The sequence below is a fragment of the Rhopilema esculentum genome, chromosome 19 (genome assembly GCF_057945365.1).
Source record: "Rhopilema esculentum isolate cy_ngs chromosome 19, ASM5794536v1, whole genome shotgun sequence".
Lineage (NCBI taxonomy): Eukaryota > Metazoa > Cnidaria > Scyphozoa > Rhizostomeae > Rhizostomatidae > Rhopilema > Rhopilema esculentum.
Genome location: NC_142833.1, coordinates 4,191,396 through 4,219,184, shown reverse-complemented (window position 1 = coordinate 4,219,184; position 27,789 = coordinate 4,191,396). Strand labels below are relative to the sequence as shown.

At 38.8% G+C, this 27,789-nt stretch overlaps 3 protein-coding genes and 1 long non-coding RNA gene across 7 annotated transcripts in view; all 4 read left to right on the top strand.

Annotated features, from left to right (window-relative positions):
• The first annotated feature begins 3,428 nt into the window (after positions 1-3,428).
• Positions 3,429-7,372, top strand: LOC148957928 (uncharacterized). The gene is made up of 5 exons (XM_089114191.1): positions 3,429-3,525; positions 4,964-5,082; positions 5,234-5,326; positions 5,677-5,713; positions 7,151-7,372. The coding sequence occupies exons 1-5, from the start codon at positions 3,429-3,431 to the stop codon at positions 7,189-7,191; spliced, it is 387 nt and encodes a 128-aa protein (XP_088970317.1). The 3' UTR covers positions 7,192-7,372.
• A 2,142-nt stretch (positions 7,373-9,514) lies between these two features.
• LOC135687258 (uncharacterized) lies at positions 9,515-17,218 on the top strand. Of its 4 annotated transcripts, none has more exons than XM_089113897.1 (4): positions 9,515-10,323; positions 10,472-10,572; positions 10,922-10,958; positions 16,997-17,218. In XM_089113897.1, the coding sequence occupies exons 1-4, from the start codon at positions 10,223-10,225 to the stop codon at positions 17,082-17,084; spliced, it is 327 nt and encodes a 108-aa protein (XP_088970023.1). In that variant the 5' UTR covers positions 9,515-10,222; the 3' UTR covers positions 17,085-17,218. The 4 variants fall into 4 exon arrangements, 3 of the variants coding, with proteins under 3 accessions (XP_088970023.1, XP_088970024.1, XP_088970021.1); XM_089113898.1 differs by lacking the exon at positions 16,997-17,218 and adding an exon at positions 12,117-14,236 and having other exon boundaries at positions 9,524-10,323; positions 10,475-10,572; XM_089113895.1 differs by lacking the exon at positions 16,997-17,218 and adding an exon at positions 12,117-14,232 and having other exon boundaries at positions 9,532-10,323.
• Positions 17,219-17,724: 506 nt separating this feature from the next.
• LOC148957927 (uncharacterized) lies at positions 17,725-22,343 on the top strand. Its single transcript, XM_089114190.1, has 5 exons — positions 17,725-17,743; positions 19,935-20,053; positions 20,205-20,297; positions 20,648-20,684; positions 22,122-22,343. The coding sequence occupies exons 1-5, from the start codon at positions 17,725-17,727 to the stop codon at positions 22,160-22,162; spliced, it is 309 nt and encodes a 102-aa protein (XP_088970316.1). The 3' UTR covers positions 22,163-22,343.
• A 2,660-nt stretch (positions 22,344-25,003) lies between these two features.
• The window catches only part of LOC148957925 (uncharacterized), a 50,675-nt gene continuing 47,889 nt past the window's right edge, over positions 25,004-27,789 (top strand). Inside the window, exons 1-2 of the long non-coding RNA XR_016144951.1 lie at positions 25,004-25,111; positions 25,234-25,335. This is a non-coding gene — a long non-coding RNA (uncharacterized LOC148957925). The remainder of the gene's footprint in view (positions 25,112-25,233; positions 25,336-27,789) is intronic.

Below are 27,789 nucleotides of genomic sequence, written 5' to 3'. Positions count from 1 at the left end.
AATACTGAACTTTCTTAATTTTTCTGACTGTCCAGTGCTCGTTTCTTATAACCAGTTTCTTTTTTAAATGAGTGTATGGGTGTAAAAATTTGTTTAATTTGCAACTACTTAATTAACGGCATAGAACAGCTAGCTATTTTGTAATATAATTACATATAATTATGTTCATCTAATACTTTAAATCTTGTAAATGGGGATGTAGTCCCCCAACGTTTGATATTTTTTAAAATAAACCCCAATCAGATAAAAATCTTTCCTTAGTCCGGCAAAATTTTTGGTAAACAATAGAATTTTTGTAGGGCACCCCCCCCCCCCCCCACCCTAGATTCTCTTCCCGTACGCTTGTGGCTTTACAGGCGTCCGTAGGTGGATTTCGGGAGATGCACCACTATGGCGACGTGTTGAAAATAAAAAGCGGTCGGCAAAAATCACTTGTTTCAAGAGATGTTGAATAACTTACAAGTTTTTCCCTAAAGTCTTAATGTTAAACGTTTATGGGAGCTGCAGAAGTATTGCAGTTGTATTTATATAAAAAACAGTAGGCAACTTAAAATGAACGGAAATCACTTTTCAAATTTTGCAACCAAACTTCAAAATATTTGCAAAAATTTTTGCATGTAAACCAAACAACGCTATAAACTGCAGCAATGTTGAAATAGCAACAAAAAATCGTTTTCGCACTTATTTTTGGCAAACCTCGACTTCTATCGCCTCTTCTTCAAACTTAAAAACGAGAGGGTCAAAAATCGAGATTCGACTTGTGCACCAACTCATGGCGACAAGACTCTAGTTATTACTGTTTTCGAATCCATCCCCACCAACTTCACGCAATGAAATTAGAGAAACTGCGGCTATGGTCATTTATAAAGAACATTGTCTATTTCTAACTGGCGTAGGTTATTTAGATGCCGTCACACTCCGAGCCACACCCTTAAACTTGCATCCAGGAGCAATTTCTTAAATTCAAAGGCAATCAGCAGCGATATTCTCCATGTTGAGATATGAAGAGCCACCAATCGTAGATTTCTTTAAGTAATCACGGGACTGAAAGAGCTCCACAGAGATATAAGTTTGCTTCACAAACATAACAGTTGACTCTGTGTGCTTGCACGCTAATAGCAATAGTCGTTTTCCTGGGGATTTTCCCGTGATTTAGAGTACAGAGCACGTTTTTTCCAGGGAAGGATCAAGGAAATATTCTGACTGGTGCTCACACTCATAGGACCACACCCGATTAATTTTCTAAGCCCTTTATTTTTATGGGCGGTTTTATAAGTACAAGACGAAATTTATTGTAAAAATGTCTTATGCATTTATAAACAATATCCAAAAACAATATCACGCGTTTCCATGAAAATCTATGTTTTCCAAAAGATTTTGATAAAAGCGTTGTCAATCTTAGTCTCAGAGAGGCTATCTCTAATTTTGGCTATTTGAAATAAAAGTAAATAAAAGTCCTCTCGTAAACTTCGTGTCTCGAACAAACGCCTCCCTCTTATAAATGTCTCCTCTTTCCATTAATCTATATTCTAAATGTTTTATCTTATAAAGGACTTACCCTATATTTATTTATCTAAAAAATCTATCTGTTAAAATTTCTCTAAAGAGTATCTGATTTATCTGAATGTTGACAGAAATTCAGATCTAAATACCTCCTCTTTTTGAGCTTCTAAGACAAAAATATTAGTTACTTTAAAGAGAAATTTTATAATCTGAATGATTGAGAATCTTGATTTCTTTTGGATGGCATATCCATAGCACTCTCACAAACTTGGTCAAGGATATCTTGGGCATATGTAAGGAACTTTTCAGCAAGATCTCTTTTAACCCACAGTTTGTTATAGCAACAGATGAAAAATATCTTCCCTTTGTGATTCACAACTGTGATAAAGAATGGATATCTGAAGTTTTCAGAGCCGTTGCCATGCAGAGCAAAGTAGATTTCAGTTGCATCCACCACTCTTTCAGCTCTTGCATGCAACTCTGGACCTGGGCTGCATTTTCCAAGGTTACTGAGACCAAAATGTTCATATAAACCCATCTCTCTTGATAATTGTATCAAATCCTCAAACTGAATGTGCTCAGTGATATATGCTAAAATATCAAAACCAATATTTTCATGTTGGTTTTCCACTCCTTTTACAACCTGTCTTGCAACTTTTTTTGCTCTGTCCCAAAACACCTGTTTGTCTAATCTCTTTCCTCTTGGCAACTTCATTGAAGTGAATCCCATTGTTGCTGATAAAAGCCCCAATGGCTGAGGACTTTCATACTTTGGCAGCTTCTTCCTTGAGTCAATTGGCCAAGAACTTCTGATTTTCTTTGAAACAGGAAGATCTTGATCCTGCAATAATCTTATTATTGCAAATGAGAAACTCGTCAAAAGGATTGAATGCACAGTGACATCATGATTCTTCCGCTCAAACAATATTCTTTCTACAAGGCTTTCTCCAAAATGGTATTTGAAAATACCCATTCCCTTTTCATTTGGGAAGGGGGAGCCTTCAGAGACAATAGGAGGCCTTCCAAAATGTCTTGATTTAAAGACCTTGTTTACCTTGCGCAGCAAAGTTAATCCTGCTTTTGTGTACCAAGCAGGCCGCTTATCTGCTGATTGGGCATCTCCAAGAATTTCTTCCTCGAATGTTGGAGTCAAGTCAAGTGGATGCAAAAAAACATCATCAACTGGCATATTGTTTATCACTTTTATCAGGATTGGTAAGAGCTGCCTGTATACCAAATCGAAGCCACTTACTGCATCGACAAATTGATGCTGCATTCCGAAGAAAAGCTCGTACCTGTATGAATCACTAGACTTAGTGCTTCCACCATTTTCATCATTAGGCATGTTAAAAACAACTCTCCATCTAGGGCCATCGCCGTATCTCTCTGGCCTAGATAGAAATATCTCCTCTTCCCTCACGATTTCTTCTAAGTCGTCATCCGAGGTGCGTTTCCTTATTCTTAATACATTCTTGTAGTCAACTTCACATGGTTCAAAATACAGTCTTGTGTGAGGATCATCAACTGGGGCTTTCCTCGTCGGGGGTCGATCGCTTTCTACCTTGCCTGCAACTTTCATCCGAAGAAATGGCTGAAAATCCACAAGAATCTTCAAGGTTACTTTAAAATCTTCAGCTGCGATTCGGCAGTTTGTGTGCAGTACCACATATTGAAAGTAATATCCAAAGTTAAGACGGGTGCAAAACGTTTCAAAAAGAAGTTCATAATTGCCAAGTTCTCTTCGAACGTTTCTTGCCACTTTTGCCTGAGCCATATCTTTAGGTACGAAGGTTTGACCTCGCACTCTTGACGATAGGCTCCTGTTTGACTGCTTGACTATTGTTCAAAGCTTTTTTGTGTTCTGCCACGCTGCTCTGTTTTGTATAATCATTGTAATTAGGTTAATTTGTCTGCCATATTTGAGTATGGACACTTTGCCACAGGGGCGCATCCAGAGTAAATTTGTAGGAGGGGCAGTTGGTAGTAGGGGCGCTGAAATATTCTCAGAAATTGGTTACGAGCGTACGCTGTATGCAACAATTTCAGGCCCTAACTACTTAATTTCTCTCATAATACATTTTACTGCTGAACATTCGCTGCTCTGCCATAGTGCCTCCAACTCTACTAGAGTACTCTGCTAAAGTGGCTGTCTTCAATATAATTTCCCGGTAAGGCCCAGAAAAGGAAATGAGGGCCCTGAAAATTTGCCGCTTTTGGTTTAATTTTCAATTGGAGTATGGCTGTTTAGTAAGACAGTACTCTACGTCATTATTGCAAAAGGTAAGAAGATTGATTATTCAGGGTTTGATGAAGGTGGCCAATATGGTTGGCGGCAGAAATAGTTTTGCAACTATGAGATTCTAGAGACAGCCGGAAAAGGATCTTGGATATTTACAACATCAGATGTTCTATGATCTTCATCTAAGCTTTTCCCGGCTTTCCATGCAGCGTATACAGACATAGAAGCTTTATGATGCGACGGGGGCAGGAACTGCAGATAGCGACCCGTGGGGTGTCTTTTGCAGGGGCAGTGCTAGAAAAAAGTTTCAGGGGGATGTAAACTGCCTGGTTACCAAATAGAAGGTTTCTTAATTAAATAAAGTGAAGGCATACTCTGATGTTGAAAATAGAAGGGATCTTCTCCCCCGTTTACTAACTATTAACTTCAATGGTTCTTGAACAATTTTTTTTACTGTCAGTGTAAGAAAAAATTTAAAATTTTGAATCTCTTTTGAAGGTCGGCTCGTTTTTTAAAACCTGTCGTTTATCCCCAACCTTTAGATACCTTTCCGAATTTTATCTTGTCATTTTAAGGTAATAGCAGTCTACATTTACATCACAATAGAAAAATTCAGCATTGGCCTATATATATATCTCTACAATAATACTAATGTGCGGATATGCAAATGAGCTCGCTCCGTTGATATCGGTCCGATTACATCTGATATCGGTCCGTTCCCATCGAAAGTTCTTGCACGAACTCCGCAAAAACTGCTACACCCCTTGAACTGAGCTTCGGTAGTTCGGTTCCTCTGGGGTTGCGATTGTGTGGAAAGGTCTCGAATCTTCGTTTGCTCGCTTCCCTCGCTCCGAATTTGCGACGTGTCTTCTCTCAATGGGCCTTGCTCAACGAGGCCATTTTCTTTGCTAACGCTTCGCTCTCTTTGTTTGTCTTTTCAAAGACTTTTTCTAGCGTTTTCCTGGATGTTTTGAAAACGTCGATTGTCATCCAGTCAGTAGTTGTTGATTGAAAACCTTGACCTTTGATTCTAAAGCGAATATCCCTTTTCATCCCTAACTTTTTTGAAAGAGATCGAGTACCTTTTCAAAGGATTTTTCAAAACATTTCCTCCCTCTCTTTGATGGGTAAAATACTGGCTTTTGCGTTCGCGTTTCTAAAGGTTCTTTCTCTCTCTTTTCTCTTGCTCTCTACAAAAAGTTTCAAAACTTCTTCCTCCAGCAACCCTTCAATTTGAACGGAGGCTTTTCACGTGCACTGCTGCTTGGCATTCCTTTTCGAACTCGAAGCGGTTGTCGACGGTCGTGTTCTGTGCTACAGTGCTACAGCTACAGCTACAGGTGAGTCTCGCTAGCTTTTTCTAAACTTTTCGCCGTCATTTTCCTTTCCTTTTTATCGATCGATCGATTAAAACCCCGTTTGTTATTATTTCGTTTGCAAGAGCCATGTAATTCGTGCTTCTGACGATCTTCCTTTTCTTCGCTTTAGTAGCTACGCACACTGCTGCCCGTTTTTTGGTTTTGCAATGGCTGCTGGCTGTTCCACTTCTTCACTGGTATCAGAATCGATGGCATGCGAATACAAGTAAGCGTTGTTGTTCTTACGTGTTTTCGATATTACTTTTTTCAAATGATTTTGTGCTCATTTCGATGAAATTACACTAAAAACCGGCTGCTAGACCCCCGCTGCGAACGAAAACTTTTTACCTCTTCTCGTGGTTTTGTGCTTAAAGGAAACTGGATTGGCTTTATTGCAATCAAAGTATGAAGAATTGTGGTAGATCTTTCCTGCTGTTTATTCTTGATGCAAGAAAATTTGATTTTCATAGGAAACCCGTTGTAATGCGAATTTTGTAATCCCGCCAGCCCCCAACTTTTTATGTCTAACGAGAATCCTTTGCAGCAATTTTTCCTAACCGCCTTCCTTTTTTGTAGATAAACGATCGGATTCGCTGTCTTTTTGGTACAACAAGTGGGTGTTTTTCGATTAAAATTTCACTTTTTGTGCGATTTTCCCGCTGAAAAAATGGGATTTGCCTGCCTCTTGAGTGAAAATTATTTCTAGCTTTTTGAGAGCATTTTTGGAATTGTAAAAAAATCATCCTAGAAACCATTTCAAATGACTTTATGCTTATTTGGGTGAAATTACACTAAAAACCGGTTGCTTAATGCTAGACCCCCGCCGCGAACGGCGAATTTCTACCTCATTTCGTGGTTTTGTACTGAAAGGAAGCTGGATTGTTACGGTAGATTGTGCCTGCATCATTTTCGGAATTGTAAATTAATCATTCTAGAAACCATTTCAAATGACTTTATGCTTATTTGGGTGAAATTACACTAAAAACCGGTTGCTTAATGCTAGACCCCCGCCGCGAACGGCGAATTTCTACCTCATTTCGTGGTTTTGTACTGAAAGGAAGCTGGATTGTTACGGTAGATTGTGCCTGCATCATTTTCGGAATTGTAAATTAATCTTTCTAGAAACCATTTCAAATGACTTTATGCTTATTTGGGTGAAATTACACTAAAAACAGGTTGCTGAAAGGAGACGCTAGACCCGTCACGAACGTTTTTCTCTTAATGTTTTACCTCTTCGCAGTTTTGTAATTCAAGGAAAATGGATTTGCTGTATTGCTCGCTTAACGAGAACTATTTCAAACGATTTTATGCTTAATTTGATGAAATTACACTAAAAACCGGTTGCTTACTGCTAGACCCCCGCCGCAAACGGCGAATTTCTACCTCATTTCGTGGTTTTGTACTGAAAGGAAGCTGGATTGTTACGGTAGATTGTGCCTGCATCATTTTCGGAATTGTAAATTAATCTTTCTAGAAACCATTTCAAATGACTTTATGCTTATTTGGGTGAAATTACACTAAAAACAGGTTGCTGAAAGGAGACGCTAGACCCGTCACGAACGTTTTTCTCTTAATGTTTTACCTCTTCGCAGTTTTGTAATTCAAGGAAAATGGATTTGCTGTATTGCTCGCTTAACGAGAACTATTTCAAACGATTTTATGCTTAATTTGATGAAATTACACTAAAAACCGGTTGCTTACTGCTAGACCCCCGCCGCAAACGGCGAATTTCTACCTCATTTCGTGGTTTTGTACTGAAAGGAAGCTGGATTGTTACGGTAGATTGTGCCTGCATCATTTTGGGAATTGTAAATTAATCATTCTAGAAACCATTTCAAATGACTTTATGCTTATTTGGGTGAAATTACACTAAAAACCGGTTGCTGAAAGGAGTCGCTAGACCCGCCACGAACGTGTTTCTCTGAATTTTTTTACCTCGCGTAGTTTTCTGCTTATAAGAATATGGATTGGCTGTATATCGATTTCTTTGAAACGTGCTTTCATTAACCATGGAATAACATCTTCATTAATCTTTTTGTTCTTCATCTAGATCAAAGAGCGTTTCAAGCAATAATTACGACGCAGACGTGATTCTCGGACCTTCGAAACGAAATTTATGGCATTTATGCTGGCGTTAAATCAAACGATGAAACAAGAAAAAACTTGACTGTGGAGAAAAGGACTAAAATTGTATAATATAGATTAGCTGTTGTCCGTAAATTGTATTTTGTTAATTTGTTGTTAGAGTAAGATTCCTTTCTGATGCACGAAACTTGGCTGTTTTTTATCTTTCTATTTCTTAACTGCTTTGTTCCTGCAGTGTTTCAAAAGCTAATTGTGACGAAGATGTGATATGTGGACCTCAAATGTATAGAACTGCGTAATAACTCTATAACTCTTTGGAGTTTAGAAGAGGAGTCATTAATTCTTAAGAAATTTTTAGATGATATATATCTAAACGAGCACCATGGACCAATAACGGCTAACAGGAATTTATTGTTGGAAAACTTTAATGTTTGATTCAAAATAAACAGAGGAAGTTTAAAGGTGGCCCCAAATTATACCTTAAAACAGCATCACAAGTGAACAAGAATTGAACGAAATGCTCTGATAAAGATATTCATGTTGGATTCAAAATGAGCATTACAGCTTTAAGAATGGCCTTAGAAAATATTTTCAAGCGCCCTATAAGTCGACGAGGGCTAAGAATGTATGATTGGAAAACTCAAAAATTTGTTTATGACTAAATAGGAGAAATTATAGGATTAACTCATGAAAATGATGGGGGCTGGCAGAAGTATGTAGCTGTCAAGTTTAAAGTAGAATTCAGAATATTAAACAAAGCTTTTAGATAAGCCTGCAAGATATTTAAACGAGCACCACGATTCACCGAGAGATAAAAGAAGATGCAAACTTTAAAACATTGCAATTAGAATAAGCAGTAGAAATAAAGAGGGTAACCCGTGAAAGTATTTAAACGAGGACCCCAATTAGATCGTGGCTTACAAAATGTATTGAAGCAACTTTCTGTATTGTCTTGATATTGCAACCGTTTATGTATCAAATTGATATGCACATTTTAATGAACGGAAGAGTAGCTCCCAGTAAATCCCGCTCTTCGGGCACCCTATGGCCCCAAAATGGGATAGTAAGATTAGCCTCTGAAAGTCAAGAGTGCTATTAACCTTGATTTCAAAGGGGTTCAGATGGTGATGAAAGCTATGATATTGCTAAGTGGTAATCGTAATAATCGAGGAACTACTCATTGGATTGGTTCTATTAGGAATTTCGCAAGTATGGGTATCTGGAGCCAGCAAGTAATTAAGTTTGGGTTTACTTTTCTAAAAGGATTTACTGAATTACAATCAAGGTAACAAAGCATTATCTTCCTACAGAAAAGAAGCTCTTATCTCAATAGGGTTGTTGCTGCAAGTAAATAATACTTTGTCCTCGAGCAATTATTTCCTGCTCTTGCCAATAGTATATGCTACTCACAGTAGGCGTGACTATGGATTGGTTTAATTATGTTTGTCTTTTGTCATGTTTAGAATGTGCTTGCCTGCTTGCTGTATGATATTACACTTTTTGCTTGCATTCCTTATTAAATTGAAAGAATGTAGGAGGGCATTGTTTTTTTATTCTCATTTTCAGGATAGATTCAATTTTAATTTTATTTGTCAGAGGAGTAAACAGATAAGTAAAGTTGGGAAGTCTTACCATGAAATTTTATGGAAAATTAAAACACAAGACTTAGGGGGTAACCCATCAAAATATCTAAACGAGGAACACGAATAGACCTGGGCTGCAAATGTTTTGAAGCAACTTTTAATTAACGGAAGACTAGCTCCCCTACGAAGCCCGCTACGCGGGCTTGCCAGTGACCCTACGGTCGAGTACATAGATTAGCCTCGGAAAAGACAAGAATTTTCTTAAAACCCCCTGTGAATGATAGTAAAATCAGCCTCGGCAAAGACAAGAATTCTGTCGAAGCCCCCTATGAGTATGCAGATTAGCCTCGGACAAGACAAGAGGTGTATCAACCTCGATTTGAAAAAAATTAGCTCCGCACAGGTCACGTGATAAAAAAATTACTCGCACTCCTGTGACTATCGCTAGGAAGGGGGGAGCCTCTACCCTTCTCTATTTCAGGCGACCCCCTGACTAGCGATAGTCACAGGAGTGCGAGTAATTTTTTTATCACGTGACCTGTGCGGAGCTAATTTTTTTCAAATCGAGGTTGATACACCTCTTGTCTTGTCCGAGGCTAATCTGCATACTCATAGGGGGCTTCGACAGAATTCTTGTCTTTGCCGAGGCTGATTTTACTATCATTCACAGGGGGTTTTAAGAAAATTCTTGTCTTTTCCGAGGCTAATCTATGTACTCGACCGTAGGGTCACTGGCAAGCCCGCGTAGCGGGCTTCGTAGGGGAGCTATCTCTACAATAATACTAATGTGCGGATATGCAAATGAGCTCGCTCCGTTGATATCGGTCCGATTACATCTGATATCGGTCCGTTCCCATCGAAAGTTCTTGCACGAACTCCGCAAAAACTGCTACACCCCTTGAACTGAGCTTCGGTAGTTCGGTTCCTATGGGGTTGCGATTGTGTGGAAAGGTCTCGAATCTTCGTTTGCTCGCTTCCCTCGCTCCGAATTTGCGACGTGTCTTCTCTCAATGGGCCTTGCTCAACGAGGCCATTTTCTTTGCTAACGCTTCGCTCTCTTTGTTTGTCTTTTCAAAGACTTTTTCTAGCGCTTTCCTGGATGTTTTGAAAATGAAAACGTCGATTGTCATCCAGTCAGTAGTTGTTGATTGAAAACCTTGACCTTTGATTCTAAAGCGAATATCCCTTTTCATCCCCAACTTTTTTGAGAGAGATCGAGTACCTTTTCAAAGGATTTTTCAAAACATTTCCTCCCTCTCTTTGATGGGTAAAATACTGGCTTTCGCGTTCGCGTTTCTAAAGGTTCTTTCTCTCTCTTTTCTCTTGCTCTCTACAAAAGGTTTCAAAACTTCTTCCTCCAGCAACCCTTCAATTTGAACGGAGGCTTTTCAAATTCGTTTCGCTTTCCACAAAGAATCTACTGTGTGCCGATAATTTCGGTGATTTGGAATTGGATGATAAACCTACGTGCACTGCAGCTTGGCATTCCTTTTCGAACTCGAAGCGGTTGTCGACGGTCGTGTTCTGTGCTACAGTGCTACAGCTACAGCTACAGGTGAGTCTCGCTAGCTTTTTATAAATTTTTCGTCGTCATTTTCCTTTCCTTTTTATCGATCGATCGATTGAAACCCCGTTTGTTATTATTTCGTTTGCAAGAGCCATTAAATTCGTGCTTTTGACGATCTTCCTTTTCTTCGTTTTAGTAGCTACGTTCACCCGCTGCTGCCCGTTTTTTTTGTTCTGCGATGGCTGCTGGCTGTTCCCCTTCTTCACTGGCATCAGAATCGATGGCATGTGAATACAGGTAAGCGCTGTTGTTCTTACGTGTTTTCGAAATTTATTATTTGACATGATTTTCTGCTCATTTGGATAAAATTGCACTAAAAACCGGCCGCTAGACCCCCGCCGCGAACGAAAAATTTTTACCTCTTCTCGTGGTTTTGTGCTAAAAGGAAACTGGATTGGCTTTATTGCAATCAGAGTATGAAGAATCGTGGTAGATTATTCCTGCTGTTTATTCTTGATGCAAGAAAATTTGATTTTCTAGGAAACCCGTTGTAATGCGAATTTTGTAATCCCGCCAGCCCCCAACTTTTTATGCCTAACGAGAATCCTTTGCAGCAACTTTTCCTAACCGCCTTCTTTTTTTGTAGATAAACGATCGGATTCGCTGTCTTTTTGGTACAACAAGTGAGTATTTTTCTATTAAAATTTCATTTTTTGTGCGATTTTCCCGCTGAAACAAATGGTATTTGCCTGCCTCTTGAGTGAAAATTATTCTAGAAACCATTTTAAATGACTTTATGCTTATTTGGGTGAAATTACACTAAAAACCGGTTGCTGAAAGGAGTCGCTAGACCCGCCACGAACGTTTTTCTCTTAATGTTTTACCTCTTCGCAGTTTTGTAATTCAAGGAAAATGGATTTGCTGTATTGCTCGCTTAACGAGAACAAATTCAAATGATTTTATGCTTAATTTGATGAAATTACACTAAAAACTCGTCGCTTACTGCTAGACCCCCGCCGCGAACGGCGAATTCCTACCTCTTTTCGTGGTTTTGTACTGAAAGGAAGCTGGATTGTTACGGTAGATTGTGCCTGCATCATTTTCGGAATTGTAAATAAATCATTCTAGAAACCATTTCAAATGACTTTCTGCTTATTTGGGTGAAATTACACTAAAAACCGGTTGCTGAAAGGAGTCGCTAGACCCGCCACGAACGTGTTTCTCTTAATGTTTTACCTCTTCGCAGTTTTGTCCTTCAAGGAAAATGGATTTGCTATATTGCTCGCTTAACAAGAACAAATTCAAATGATTTTATGCTTAATTTGATGAAATTACACTAAAAACCGGTCGCTTACTGCTAGACCCCCGCCGCGAACGGCGAATTTCTACCTCTTTTCTTGGTTTTGTACTGAAAGGAAGCTGGATTGTTACGGTAGATTGTGCCTGCATCATTTTCGGAATTGTAAATTAATCATTCTGGAAACCATTTCAAATGACTTTCTGCTTATTTGGGTGAAATTACACTAAAAACCGGTTGCTGAAAGGAGTCGCTAGACCCGCCGCGAACGTGTTTCTCTTAATGTTTTACCTCTTCGTAGTTTTGTAATTCAAGGAAAATGGATTTGCTGTATTGCTCGCTTAACAAGAACAATTTCAAATGATTTGATGCTTGATTTGATGGAATTACACTAAAAACCGGCCGCTTAAAGGGCTGGCTAGGCTCTCGAGGCGAACAGTTTTTCTGAAATTTTTACAAAGCATTGTGACTATCGATTTCCTTAAAACGTGCTTTCATTAACCATGGAATAACATCTTCATTAATCTTTTTGTTCTTCATCTAGATCAAAGAGCGTTTCAAGCAATAATTACGACGCAGACGTGATTCTCGAACCTTCGAAACGAAATTTATGGCATTTATGCTGGCGTTAAATCAAACGATGAAACAAGAAAAAACTTGACTGTGGAGAAAAGGACTAAAGTTATATAATATAGATTAGCTGTTGTCCGTAAATTGTATTTTGTTAATTTGTTGTTAGAGTAAGATTCCTTTCTGATGCACGAAACTTGGCTGTTTTTTATCTTTCTATCTCTTAACTGCTTTGTTCCTGCAGTGTTTCAAAAGCTAATTGTGACGAAGATGTGATATGTGGACCTCAAATGTACAGAACTGCGTAATAACTCTATAACTCTTTGGAGTTCAGAAGAGGAGTCATTAATTCTTAAGAAATTTTTAGATGATATATATCTAAACGAGCACCATGGACCAATAACGGCTAACAGGAATTTATTGTTGGAAAACTTTAATGTTTGATTCAAAATAAACAGAGGAAGTTTAAAGGTGGCCCCAAATTATACCTTAAAACAGCATCACAAGTGAACAAGAATTGAACGAAATGGTCTGATAAAGATATTCATGTTGGATTCAAAATGAACATTACAGCTTTAAGAATGGCCTTAGAAAATATTTTCAAGCGCCCTATAAGTCGACGAGGGCTAAGAATGTATGATTGGAAAACTCAAAAATTTGATTCTGACTAAATAGGAGAAATTATAGGATTAACTCATGAAAATGATGGGGGCTGGCAGAAGTATGTAGCTGTCAAGTTTAAAGTAGAATTCAGAATATTTAACAAAGCTTTTAGATAAGCCTGCAAGATATTTAAACGACCACCACGATACACCGAGAGATAAAAGAAGATGCAAACTTTAAAACATTGCAATTAGAATAAGCAGTAGAAATAAAGAGGGTAACCCGTGAAAGTATTTAAACGAGGACCCCAATTAGATCGTGGCTTACAAAATGTATTGAAGCAACTTTCTGTATTGCCTTGATATTGCAACCGTTTATGTATCAAATTGATATGCACATTTTAATAAACGGAAGAGTAGCTCCCAGTAAATCCCGCTCTGCGGGCACCCTATGGCCCCAAAATGGGATAGTAAGATTAGCCTCTGAAAGTCAAGAGTGCTATTAACCTTGATTTCAAAGGGGTTCAGATGGTGATGAAAGCTATGATATTGCTAATTGGTAATCGTAATAATCGAGGAACTACTCATTGGGTTGATTCTATTAGGAATTTCGCAAGTATCGGTATCTGGAGCCAGCAAGTAATTAAGTTTGGGTTTACTTTTCTAAAAGGATTTACTGAAATACAATCAGGGTAATAAAGCATTATCTTCCTACACGAAAGAAGCTCTTATATCAATAGGGTTGTTGCTGTGAGTAAATAATACTTTGTCCTCGAGCAATTCTTTCCTGCTCTTGCCAATAGTATATGCTACTCACAGTAGGCGTGACTATGGATTGGATTAATTATGTTTTTATTTTGTCATGTTTAGAATGTGCTTGCCTGCTTGCTGTATGATATTACACTTTTTGCTTGCATTCCTTATTAAATTGGAAGAATGTAGGAGGGCATTGTTTTTTTAATCTCATTTTCAGGATAGATTCAATTTTAATTTTATTTGTCAGAGGAGTAAACAGATAAGTAAAGTTGGGAAGTCTTACCATGAAATTTTATGGAAAATTAAAACACGAGACTTAGGGGGTAACCCATCAAAATATCTAAACGAGGAACACGAATAGACCTGGGCTGCAAATGTTTTGAAGCAACTTTCAATTAACGGAAGACTAGCTCCCCTACGAAGCCCGCTACGCGGGCTTGCCAGTGACCCTACGGTCGAGTACATAGATTAGCCTCGGAAAAGACAAGAATTTTCTTGAAACCCCCTGTGAATGATAGTAAAATCAGCCTCGGCAAAGACAAGAATTCTGTCGAAGCCCCCAATGAGCATGCAGATTAGCCTCGGAAAAGACAAGAGGTGTATCAACCTCGATTTGAAAAAAATTAGCTCCGCACAGGTCACGTGATAAAAAAATTACTCGCACTCCTGTGACTATCGCTAGGAAGGGGGGAGCCTCTACCCTTCTCTATTTCAGGCGACCCCCTGACTAGCGATAGTCACAGGAGTGCGAGTAATTTTTTTATCACGTGACCTGTGCGGAGCTAATTTTTTTCAAATCGAGGTTGATACACCTCTTGTCTTTTCCGAGGCTAATCTGCATGCTCATTGGGGGCTTCGACAGAATTCTTGTCTTTGCCGAGGCTGATTTTACTATCATTCACAGGGGGTTTCAAGAAAATTCTTGTCTTTTCCGAGGCTAATCTATGTACTCGACCGTAGGGTCACTGGCAAGCCCGCGTAGCGGGCTTCGTAGGGGAGCTATCTCTACAATAATACTAATGTGCGGATATGCAAATGAGCTCGCTCCCTTGATATCGGTCCGATTACATCTGATATCGGTCCGTTCCCATCGAAAGTTCTTGCACGAACTCCGCAAAAACTGCTACACCCCTTGAACTGAGCTTCGGTAGTTCGGTTCCTCTGGGGTTGCGATTGTGTGGAAAGGTCTCGAATCTTCGTTTGCTCGCTTCCCTCGCTCCGAATTTGCGACGTGTCTTCTCTCAATGGGCCTTGCTCAACGAGGCCATTTTCTTTGCTAACGCTTCGCTCTCTTTGTTTGTCTTTTCAAAGACTTTTTCTAGCGCTTTCCTGGATGTTTTGAAAACGTCGATTGTCATCCAGTCAGTAGTTGTTGATTGAAAACCTTGACCTTTGATTCTAAAGCGAATATCCCTTTTCATCCCCAACTTTTTTGAGAGAGATCGAGTACCTTTTCAAAGGATTTTTCAAAACATTTCCTCCCTCTCTTTGATGGGTAAAATACTGGCCTTCGCGTTCGCGTTTCTAAAGGTTCTTTCTCTCTCTTTTCTCTTGCTCTCTACAAAAGATTTCAAAACTCCTTCCAACAGCAACCCTTCAATTTGAACGGAGGCTTTTCAAATTCGTTTCGCTTTCCACAAAGAAGCTACTGTGTGCCGATAATTTCGGTGATTTGGAATTGGATAAATCTACGTGCACTGCTGCTTGGCATTCCTTTTCGAACTCGAAGCGGTTGTCGACGGTCGTGTTCTGTGCTACAGTGCTACAGCTACAGCTACAGGTGAGTCTCGCTAGCTTTTTCTAAACTTTTCGCCGTCATTTTCCTTTCCTTTTTATCGATCGATCGATTAAAACCCCGTTTGTTATTATTTCGTTTGCAAGAGCCATGTAATTCGTGCTTCTGACGATCTTCCTTTTCTTCGTTTTAGTAGCTACGCACACTGCTGCCCGTTTTTTGGTTTTGCAATGGCTGCTGGCTGTTCCACTTCTTCACTGGTATCAGAATCGATGGCATGCGAATACAGGTAAGCGTTGTTGTTCTTACGTGTTTTCGATATTACTTTTTTCAAATGATTTTGTGCTCATTTCGATGAAATTACACTAAAAACCGGCTGCTAGACCCCCGCTGCGAACGAAAACTTTTTACCTCTTCTCGTGGTTTTGTGCTTAAAGGAAACTGGATTGGCTTTATTGCAATCAAAGTATGAAGAATTGTGGTAGATTTTTCCTGCTGTTTATTCTTGATGCAAGAAAATTTGATTTTCATAGGAAACCCGTTGTAATGCGAATTTTGTAATCCCGCCAGCCCCCAACTTTTTATGTCTAACGAGAATCCTTTGCAGCAATTTTTCCTAACCGCCTTCCTTTTTTGTAGATAAACGATCGGATTCGCTGTCTTTTTGGTACAACAAGTGGGTGTTTTTCGATTAAAATTTCACTTTTTGTGCGATTTTCCCGCTGAAAAAAATGGGATTTGCCTGCCTCTTGAGTGAAAATTATTTCTAGCTTTTTGAGAGCATTTTTGGAATTGTAAAAAAATCATCCTAGAAACCATTTCAAATGACTTTATGCTTAATTGATGAAATTACACTAAAAACCGGTTGCTTACTGCTATACCCCCGCCGCGAACGGCGAATTTCTACCTCATTTCGTGGTTTTGTACTGAAAGGAAGCTGGATTGTTACGGTAGATTGTGCCTGCATCATTTTCGGAATTGTAAATTAATCATTCTAGAAACCATTTCAAATGACTTTATGCTTATTTGGGTGAAATTACACTAAAAACCGGTTGCTTAATGCTAGACCCCCGCCGCGAACGGCGAATTTCTACCTCATTTCGTGGTTTTGTACTGAAAGGAAGCTGGATTGTTACGGTAGATTGTGCCTGCATCATTTTCGGAATTGTAAATTAATCTTTCTAGAAACCATTTCAAATGACTTTATGCTTATTTGGGTGAAATTACACTAAAAACAGGTTGCTGAAAGGAGACGCTAGACCCGTCACGAACGTTTTTCTCTTAATGTTTTACCTCTTCGCAGTTTTGTAATTCAAGGAAAATGGATTTGCTGTATTGCTCGCTTAACGAGAACAATTTCAAATGATTTTATGCTTAATTTGATGAAATTACACTAAAAACCGGTTGCTTACTGCTAGACCCCCGCCGCAAACGGCGAATTTCTACCTCATTTCGTGGTTTTGTACTGAAAGGAAGCTGGATTGTTACGGTAGATTGTGCCTGCATCATTTTGGGAATTGTAAATTAATCATTCTAGAAACCATTTCAAATGACTTTATGCTTATTTGGGTGAAATTACACTAAAAACCGGTTGCTGAAAGGAGTCGCTAGACCCGCCACGAACGTGTTTCTCTGAATTTTTTTACCTCGCGTAGTTTTCTGCTTATAAGAATATGGATTGGCTGTATATCGATTTCTTTGAAACGTGCTTTCATTAACCATGGAATAACATCTTCATTAATCTTTTTGTTCTTCATCTAGATCAAAGAGCGTTTCAAGCAATAATTACGACGCAGACGTGATTCTCGGACCTTCGAAACGAAATTTATGGCATTTATGCTGGCGTTAAATCAAACGATGAAACAAGAAAAAACTTGACTGTGGAGAAAAGGACTAAAGTTGTATAATATAGATTAGCTGTTGTCCGTAAATTGTATTTTGTTAATTTGTTGTTAGAGTAAGATTCCTTTCTGATGCACGAAACTTGGCTGTTTTTTATCTTTCTATTTCTTAACTGCTTTGTTCCTGCAGTGTTTCAAAAGCTAATTGTGACGAAGATGTGATATGTGGACCTCAAATGTATAGAACTGCGTAATAACTCTATAACTCTTTGGAGTTTAGAAGAGGAGTCATTAATTCTTAAGAAATTTTTAGATGATATATATCTAAACGAGCACCATGGACCAATAACGGCTAACAGGAATTTATTGTATGAAAACTTTAATGTTTGATTCAAAATAAACAGAGGAAGTTTAAAGGTGGCCCCAAATTATACCTTAAAACAGCATCACAAGTGAACAAGAATTGAACGAAATGCTCTGATAAAGATATTCATGTTGGATTCAAAATGAGCATTACAGCTTTAAGAATGGCCTTAGAAAATATTTTCAAGCGCCCTATAAGTCGACGAGGGCTAAGAATGTATGATTGGAAAACTCAAAAATTTATTTATGACTAAATAGGAGAAATTATAGGATTAACTCATGAAAATGATGGGGGCTGGCAGAAGTATGTAGCTGTCAAGTTTAAAGTAGAATTCAGAATATTAAACAAAGCTTTTAGATAAGCCTGCAAGATATTTAAACGAGCACCACGATTCACCGAGAGATAAAAGAAGATGCAAACTTTAAAACATTGCAATAAGAATAAGCAGTAGAAATAAAGAGGGTAACCCGTGAAAGTATTTAAACGAGGACCCCAATTAGATCGTGGCTTACAAAATGTATTGAAGCAACTTTCTGTATTGTCTTGATATTGCAACCGTTTATGTATCAAATTGATATGCACATTTTAATAAACGGAAGAGTAGCTCCCAGTAAATCCCGCTCTTCGGGCACCCTATGGCCCCAAAATGGGATAGTAAGATTAGCCTCTGAAAGTCAAGAGTGCTATTAACCTTGATTTCAAAGGGGTTCAGATGGTGATGAAAGCTATGATATTGCTAAGTGGTAATCGTAATAATCGAGGAACTACTCATTGGATTGGTTCTATTAGGAATTTCGCAAGTATGGGTATCTGGAGCCAGCAAGTAATTAAGTTTGGGTTTACTTTTCTAAAAGGATTTACTGAATTACAATCAAGGTAACAAAGCATTATCTTCCTACAGAAAAGAAGCTCTTATCTCAATAGGGTTGTTGCTGCAAGTAAATAATACTTTGTCCTCGAGCAATTATTTCCTGCTCTTGCCAATAGTATATGCTACTCACAGTAGGCGTGACTATGGATTGGTTTAATTATGTTTGTCTTTTGTCATGTTTAGAATGTGCTTGCCTGCTTGCTGTATGATATTACACTTTTTGCTTGCATTCCTTATTAAATTGAAAGAATGTAGGAGGGCATTGTTTTTTTATTCTGATTTTCAGGATAGATTCAATTTTAATTTGATTTGTCAGAGAAGTAAAAAGATAAGTAAAGTAAAACAGGAGGCTTAGGGGGTAACCCATTAAAATATTTAAACGAAGAACACGAATAGACCTGGGCTGCAAATGTTTTGAAGCAACTTTCAATTAACGGAAGACTAGCTCCCCTACGAAGCCCGCTACGCGGGCTTGCCAGTGACCCTACGGTCGAGTACATAGATTAGCCTCGGAAAAGACAAGAATTTTCTTAAAACCCCCTGTGAATGATAGTAAAATTAGCCTCGGCAAAGACAAGAATTCTTTCGAAACCCCCAATGAGTATGCAGATTAGCCTCGGAAAAGACAAGAGGTGTATCAACCTCGATTTGAAAAAAAAGGCTCCGCATAGGTCACGTGATAAAAAAATTACTCGCACTCCTGTGACTATCGCTAGGAAGGGGGGAGCCTCTACCCCTTCTCTATTTCAGGCGACCCCCTGACTAGCGATAGTCACAGGAGTGCGAGTAATTTTTTTATCACGTGACCTATGCGGAGCCTTTTTTTTCAAATCGAGGTTGATACACCTCTTGTCTTTTCCGAGGCTAATCTGCATACTCATTGGGGGTTTCGAAAGAATTCTTGTCTTTGCCGAGGCTAATTTTACTATCATTCACAGGGGGTTTTAAGAAAATTCTTGTCTTTTCCGAGGCTAATCTATGTACTCGACCGTAGGGTCACTGGCAAGCCCGCGTAGCGGGCTTCGTAGGGGAGCTATCTCTACAATAATACTAATGTGCGGATATGCAAATGAGCTCGCTCCGTTGATATCGGTCCGATTACATCTGATATCGGTCCGTTCCCATCGAAAGTTCTTGCACGAACTCCGCAAAAACTGCTACACCCCTTGAACTGAGCTTCGGTAGTTCGGTTCCTCTGGGGTTGCGATTGTGTGGAAAGGTCTCGAATCTTCGTTTGCTCGCTTCCCTCGCTCCGAATTTGCGACGTGTCTTCTCTCAATGGGCCTTGCTCAACGAGGCCATTTTCTTTGCTAACGCTTCGCTCTCTTTGTTTGTCTTTTCAAAGACTTTTTCTAGCGTTTTCCTGGATGTTTTGAAAACGTCGATTGTCATCCAGTCAGTAGTTGTTGATTGAAAACCTTGACCTTTGATTCTAAAGCGAATATCCCTTTTCATCCCTAACTTTTTTGAAAGAGATCGAGTACCTTTTCAAAGGATTTTTCAAAACATTTCCTCCCTCTCTTTGATGGGTAAAATACTGGCTTTTGCGTTCGCGTTTCTAAAGGTTCTTTCTCTCTCTTTTCTCTTGCTCTCTACAAAAAGTTTCAAAACTTCTTCCTCCAGCAACCCTTCAATTTGAACGGAGGCTTTTCACGTGCACTGCTGCTTGGCATTCCTTTTCGAACTCGAAGCGGTTGTCGACGGTCGTGTTCTGTGCTACAGTGCTACAGCTACAGCTACAGGTGAGTCTCGCTAGCTTTTTCTAAACTTTTCGCCGTCATTTTCCTTTCCTTTTTATCGATCGATCGATTAAAACCCCGTTTGTTATTATTTCGTTTGCAAGAGCCATGTAATTCGTGCTTCTGACGATCTTCCTTTTCTTCGCTTTAGTAGCTACGCACACTGCTGCCCGTTTTTTGGTTTTGCAATGGCTGCTGGCTGTTCCACTTCTTCACTGGTATCAGAATCGATGGCATGCGAATACAAGTAAGCGTTGTTGTTCTTACGTGTTTTCGATATTACTTTTTTCAAATGATTTTGTGCTCATTTCGATGAAATTACACTAAAAACCGGCTGCTAGACCCCCGCTGCGAACGAAAACTTTTTACCTCTTCTCGTGGTTTTGTGCTTAAAGGAAACTGGATTGGCTTTATTGCAATCAAAGTATGAAGAATTGTGGTAGATCTTTCCTGCTGTTTATTCTTGATGCAAGAAAATTTGATTTTCATAGGAAACCCGTTGTAATGCGAATTTTGTAATCCCGCCAGCCCCCAACTTTTTATGTCTAACGAGAATCCTTTGCAGCAATTTTTCCTAACCGCCTTCCTTTTTTGTAGATAAACGATCGGATTCGCTGTCTTTTTGGTACAACAAGTGGGTGTTTTTCGATTAAAATTTCACTTTTTGTGCGATTTTCCCGCTGAAAAAATGGGATTTGCCTGCCTCTTGAGTGAAAATTATTTCTAGCTTTTTGAGAGCATTTTTGGAATTGTAAAAAAATCATCCTAGAAACCATTTCAAATGACTTTATGCTTATTTGGGTGAAATTACACTAAAAACCGGTTGCTTAATGCTAGACCCCCGCCGCGAACGGCGAATTTCTACCTCATTTCGTGGTTTTGTACTGAAAGGAAGCTGGATTGTTACGGTAGATTGTGCCTGCATCATTTTCGGAATTGTAAATTAATCATTCTAGAAACCATTTCAAATGACTTTATGCTTATTTGGGTGAAATTACACTAAAAACCGGTTGCTTAATGCTAGACCCCCGCCGCGAACGGCGAATTTCTACCTCATTTCGTGGTTTTGTACTGAAAGGAAGCTGGATTGTTACGGTAGATTGTGCCTGCATCATTTTCGGAATTGTAAATTAATCTTTCTAGAAACCATTTCAAATGACTTTATGCTTATTTGGGTGAAATTACACTAAAAACAGGTTGCTGAAAGGAGACGCTAGACCCGTCACGAACGTTTTTCTCTTAATGTTTTACCTCTTCGCAGTTTTGTAATTCAAGGAAAATGGATTTGCTGTATTGCTCGCTTAACGAGAACTATTTCAAACGATTTTATGCTTAATTTGATGAAATTACACTAAAAACCGGTTGCTTACTGCTAGACCCCCGCCGCAAACGGCGAATTTCTACCTCATTTCGTGGTTTTGTACTGAAAGGAAGCTGGATTGTTACGGTAGATTGTGCCTGCATCATTTTCGGAATTGTAAATTAATCTTTCTAGAAACCATTTCAAATGACTTTATGCTTATTTGGGTGAAATTACACTAAAAACAGGTTGCTGAAAGGAGACGCTAGACCCGTCACGAACGTTTTTCTCTTAATGTTTTACCTCTTCGCAGTTTTGTAATTCAAGGAAAATGGATTTGCTGTATTGCTCGCTTAACGAGAACTATTTCAAACGATTTTATGCTTAATTTGATGAAATTACACTAAAAACCGGTTGCTTACTGCTAGACCCCCGCCGCAAACGGCGAATTTCTACCTCATTTCGTGGTTTTGTACTGAAAGGAAGCTGGATTGTTACGGTAGATTGTGCCTGCATCATTTTGGGAATTGTAAATTAATCATTCTAGAAACCATTTCAAATGACTTTATGCTTATTTGGGTGAAATTACACTAAAAACCGGTTGCTGAAAGGAGTCGCTAGACCCGCCACGAACGTGTTTCTCTGAATTTTTTTACCTCGCGTAGTTTTCTGCTTATAAGAATATGGATTGGCTGTATATCGATTTCTTTGAAACGTGCTTTCATTAACCATGGAATAACATCTTCATTAATCTTTTTGTTCTTCATCTAGATCAAAGAGCGTTTCAAGCAATAATTACGACGCAGACGTGATTCTCGGACCTTCGAAACGAAATTTATGGCATTTATGCTGGCGTTAAATCAAACGATGAAACAAGAAAAAACTTGACTGTGGAGAAAAGGACTAAAATTGTATAATATAGATTAGCTGTTGTCCGTAAATTGTATTTTGTTAATTTGTTGTTAGAGTAAGATTCCTTTCTGATGCACGAAACTTGGCTGTTTTTTATCTTTCTATTTCTTAACTGCTTTGTTCCTGCAGTGTTTCAAAAGCTAATTGTGACGAAGATGTGATATGTGGACCTCAAATGTATAGAACTGCGTAATAACTCTATAACTCTTTGGAGTTTAGAAGAGGAGTCATTAATTCTTAAGAAATTTTTAGATGATATATATCTAAACGAGCACCATGGACCAATAACGGCTAACAGGAATTTATTGTTGGAAAACTTTAATGTTTGATTCAAAATAAACAGAGGAAGTTTAAAGGTGGCCCCAAATTATACCTTAAAACAGCATCACAAGTGAACAAGAATTGAACGAAATGCTCTGATAAAGATATTCATGTTGGATTCAAAATGAGCATTACAGCTTTAAGAATGGCCTTAGAAAATATTTTCAAGCGCCCTATAAGTCGACGAGGGCTAAGAATGTATGATTGGAAAACTCAAAAATTTGTTTATGACTAAATAGGAGAAATTATAGGATTAACTCATGAAAATGATGGGGGCTGGCAGAAGTATGTAGCTGTCAAGTTTAAAGTAGAATTCAGAATATTAAACAAAGCTTTTAGATAAGCCTGCAAGATATTTAAACGAGCACCACGATTCACCGAGAGATAAAAGAAGATGCAAACTTTAAAACATTGCAATTAGAATAAGCAGTAGAAATAAAGAGGGTAACCCGTGAAAGTATTTAAACGAGGACCCCAATTAGATCGTGGCTTACAAAATGTATTGAAGCAACTTTCTGTATTGTCTTGATATTGCAACCGTTTATGTATCAAATTGATATGCACATTTTAATGAACGGAAGAGTAGCTCCCAGTAAATCCCGCTCTTCGGGCACCCTATGGCCCCAAAATGGGATAGTAAGATTAGCCTCTGAAAGTCAAGAGTGCTATTAACCTTGATTTCAAAGGGGTTCAGATGGTGATGAAAGCTATGATATTGCTAAGTGGTAATCGTAATAATCGAGGAACTACTCATTGGATTGGTTCTATTAGGAATTTCGCAAGTATGGGTATCTGGAGCCAGCAAGTAATTAAGTTTGGGTTTACTTTTCTAAAAGGATTTACTGAATTACAATCAAGGTAACAAAGCATTATCTTCCTACAGAAAAGAAGCTCTTATCTCAATAGGGTTGTTGCTGCAAGTAAATAATACTTTGTCCTCGAGCAATTATTTCCTGCTCTTGCCAATAGTATATGCTACTCACAGTAGGCGTGACTATGGATTGGTTTAATTATGTTTGTCTTTTGTCATGTTTAGAATGTGCTTGCCTGCTTGCTGTATGATATTACACTTTTTGCTTGCATTCCTTATTAAATTGAAAGAATGTAGGAGGGCATTGTTTTTTTATTCTCATTTTCAGGATAGATTCAATTTTAATTTTATTTGTCAGAGGAGTAAACAGATAAGTAAAGTTGGGAAGTCTTACCATGAAATTTTATGGAAAATTAAAACACAAGACTTAGGGGGTAACCCATCAAAATATCTAAACGAGGAACACGAATAGACCTGGGCTGCAAATGTTTTGAAGCAACTTTTAATTAACGGAAGACTAGCTCCCCTACGAAGCCCGCTACGCGGGCTTGCCAGTGACCCTACGGTCGAGTACATAGATTAGCCTCGGAAAAGACAAGAATTTTCTTAAAACCCCCTGTGAATGATAGTAAAATCAGCCTCGGCAAAGACAAGAATTCTGTCGAAGCCCCCTATGAGTATGCAGATTAGCCTCGGACAAGACAAGAGGTGTATCAACCTCGATTTGAAAAAAATTAGCTCCGCACAGGTCACGTGATAAAAAAATTACTCGCACTCCTGTGACTATCGCTAGGAAGGGGGGAGCCTCTACCCTTCTCTATTTCAGGCGACCCCCTGACTAGCGATAGTCACAGGAGTGCGAGTAATTTTTTTATCACGTGACCTGTGCGGAGCTAATTTTTTTCAAATCGAGGTTGATACACCTCTTGTCTTGTCCGAGGCTAATCTGCATACTCATAGGGGGCTTCGACAGAATTCTTGTCTTTGCCGAGGCTGATTTTACTATCATTCACAGGGGGTTTTAAGAAAATTCTTGTCTTTTCCGAGGCTAATCTATGTACTCGACCGTAGGGTCACTGGCAAGCCCGCGTAGCGGGCTTCGTAGGGGAGCTAGTCTAACTAATACTAATATGCCAATATGCAAATGAACTCTATTCTCCTCGACAACAAAAGCCCAACACAATGCTCCAGCAGATCCCTGGGTCAAAATCGTATAGCGGTTCAAACGACACCGCCCGATCTTGGAGAAGATTACCAGCCAAAACCGCTCGGCTGATTTTCCAAATTCTTTTTTCCACGTCGTCCTGGATCCTCAAACTTGTGCTCGTGGGGTTTCTTTTTTCGTTTTTCCTCCCTTTTTTATAGATATTTGTACGTTTTCTCCCGGGTTCGTTCGAAATCCTCTAGATCTCGATTAGTGCTCTCCGAGGTCTTTGTCCCGCCTTTCTAAAGGTCCTTTCTCTCTCATATCTCTTGCTCTCTACTACAAAAGATTTCAAAACTTCTTCCTCCAGCAACCCTTCAATTTGAACGGAGGCTTTTCAAATCCGTTTCGTTTTTAACACAAAGAATCTACTGTCTGCCGATAATGTAGGTGATTTGGAATTGGATGATAAATCTACGTGCACTGCTGGTTGGCATTCCTTTTCGAACTCGAAGCGGTTGTCGACGGTCGTGTTCTACAGTGCTACAGTGCTACAGTACTACAGTGCTACAGGTGAGTCTCGCTAGCTATTTTCCTTTCCTTTTTATCGATCGATACCCCGTTTGTTATTATTTCGTTTGCAAGAGCCGTGTAATTCGTGGTTTTGACGATCTTCCTTTTTTTCGTTTTAGTAGCTACGTACGGTACACCCGCTGCTGCCCGTTTTTTGGTTTTGCGATGGGTGCTGGCTGATCCCCTTCTTCACTGGCATCAGAATCGATGGCATGCGAATACAAGTAAGCGTTGTTGTTCTTACGTGTTTTCGAAATTTAAAATATTTGACATGATTTTCTGCTCATTTGGATAAAATTGCACTAAAAACCGGCTGCTAGACCCCCGCCGCGAACGAAAAATTTTTACCTCTTCTCGTGGTTTTGTGCTAGAAGGAAACTGAATTTACTTTATTGCAATCAAAGTATGAAGAATTGTGGTAGATTTTTCCTGCTGTTTATTCTTGATGCAAGAAGATTTGATTTTCATAGGAAACCCGTTGTAATGCGAATTTCGTAATCCCGCCAGCCCCCAACTTTTTATGCCTAACGAGAATCCTTTGCAGTAACTTTTCCTAACCGCCTTCCTTTTTTGTAGATAAACGATCGGATTCGCTGACTTTTTGGTACAACAAGTGAGTATTTTTCGATTAAAATTTCATTTTTTGTGCGATTTTCCCGCTGAAACAAATGGGATTTGCCTGCCCCTTGAGTGAAAATTATTTCTAGCTTTTTGAGAGCATTTTTTCGGAATTATCAATAAATCATTCTGGAAACCATTTCAAATGATTTTATGCTTAATTTGATGAAATTACACTAAAAACCGGCCGCTTACTGCTAGACCCCTGCCGCGAACGGCGAATTTCTACCTCATTTCGCGGTTTTGTACTGAAAGGAAGCTTGATTGTTACGGTAGATTGTGCCTGCATCATTCTCGGAATTGAAAATTAATCATTCTAGAAACCATTTTAAATGACTTTCTGCTTATTTGAGTGAAATTACACTAAAAACCGGTTGCTGAAAGGATTCGCTAGACCCGCCACGAACGTTTTTCTGTTAATGTTTTACCTCTTCGCAGTTTTGTAATTCAAGGAAAATGGATTTGCTGTATTGCTCGCTTAACAAGAACAATTTCAAGTGATTTTATGCTTAATTTGATGAAATTACACTAAAAACCGGTCGCTTACTGCTAGACCCCTGCCGCGAACGGCGAATTTCTACCTCTTTTCGTGGTTTTGTACTGAAAGGAAGCTGGATTGGTACGATAGATTGTGCCTGCATCATTTTGGGAATTGTAAATTAATCATTCTAGAAACCATTTCAAATGACTTTATGCTTATTTGGGTGAAATTACACTAAAAAACGGTTGTTGAAAGGAGTCGCTAGACCCGCCACGAACGTTTTTCGCTTAATGTTTTACCTCTTCGCAGTTTTGTAATTCAAGGAAAATGGATTTGCTGTATTGCTCGCTTAACAAGAACAATTTCAAATGATTTTATGCTTAATTTGATGAAATTACACTAAAAACCGGTCGCTTACTGCTAGACCCCTGCCGCTAACGGCGAATTTCTACCTCTTTTCTTGGTTTTGTACTGAAAGGAAGCTGGATTGTTACGGTAGATTGTGCCTGCATCATTTTGGGAATTGTAAATTAATCATTCTAGAAACCATTTCAAATGACTTTATGCTTATTTGGGTGAAATTACACTAAAAACCGGTTGTTGAAAGGAGTCGCTAGACCCGCCACGAACGTGTTTCTCTTAATGTTTTACCTCTTCGCAGTTTTGTAATTCAAGGAAAATGGATTTGCTGTATTGCTCGCTTAACAAGAACAATTTCAAATGATTTTATGCTTAATTTGATGAAATTACACTAAAAACCTGTCGCTTACTGCTAGACCCCCGCCGCGAACGGCGAATTTCTACCTCATTTCGTGGCTTTGTACTGAAAGGAAGCTGGATTGTTACGGTAGATTGTGCCTGCATCATTTTGGGAATTGTAAATTAATCATTCTAGAAACCATTTCAAATGACTTTATGCTTATTTGGGTGAAATTACACTAAAAACCGGTTTCTGAAAGGAGTCGCTAGACCCGCCACGAACGTGTTTCTCTGAATTTTTTACCTCTTGCGTACATTTCTGCTTAAAAGAATATGGATTGGCTGTATATCGATTTCTTTGAAACGTGCTTTCATTAACCATGGAATGACATCTTCATTAATCTTTTTGTTCTTCATCTAGATCAAAGATCGTTTCAAGCAATAATTATGACGCAGACGTGATTCTCGGACCTTCGAAACGAAATTTATGGCATTTATGCTGGCGTTAAATCAAATGATGAAACAAGAAAAAACTTGACTGTGGAGAAAAGGACTAAAGTTATATAGATCAGCTGTTGTCCGTAAATTGTATTTTGTTAATTTGTTGTTAGAGTAAGATTACTTTCTGATGCACGAAACTTGGCTTTTATCTATCTTTCCATTTCCTAAATGCTTTGTTCCTGCAGTGTTTCAAAAGCTAATTCTGACGGAGATGTGATATGTGGACCTCAAATGTATAGAACTGCGTAATAACTCTATAACTTTTTGGAGTTTAGAAGAGGAGTCGTTAATTCTTTTATGAATCAACATATTTTTTTAGGGATTTTGATGCTTAAGAAATTTTTAGATGATATATATCTAAACGAGCACCATGGACCAA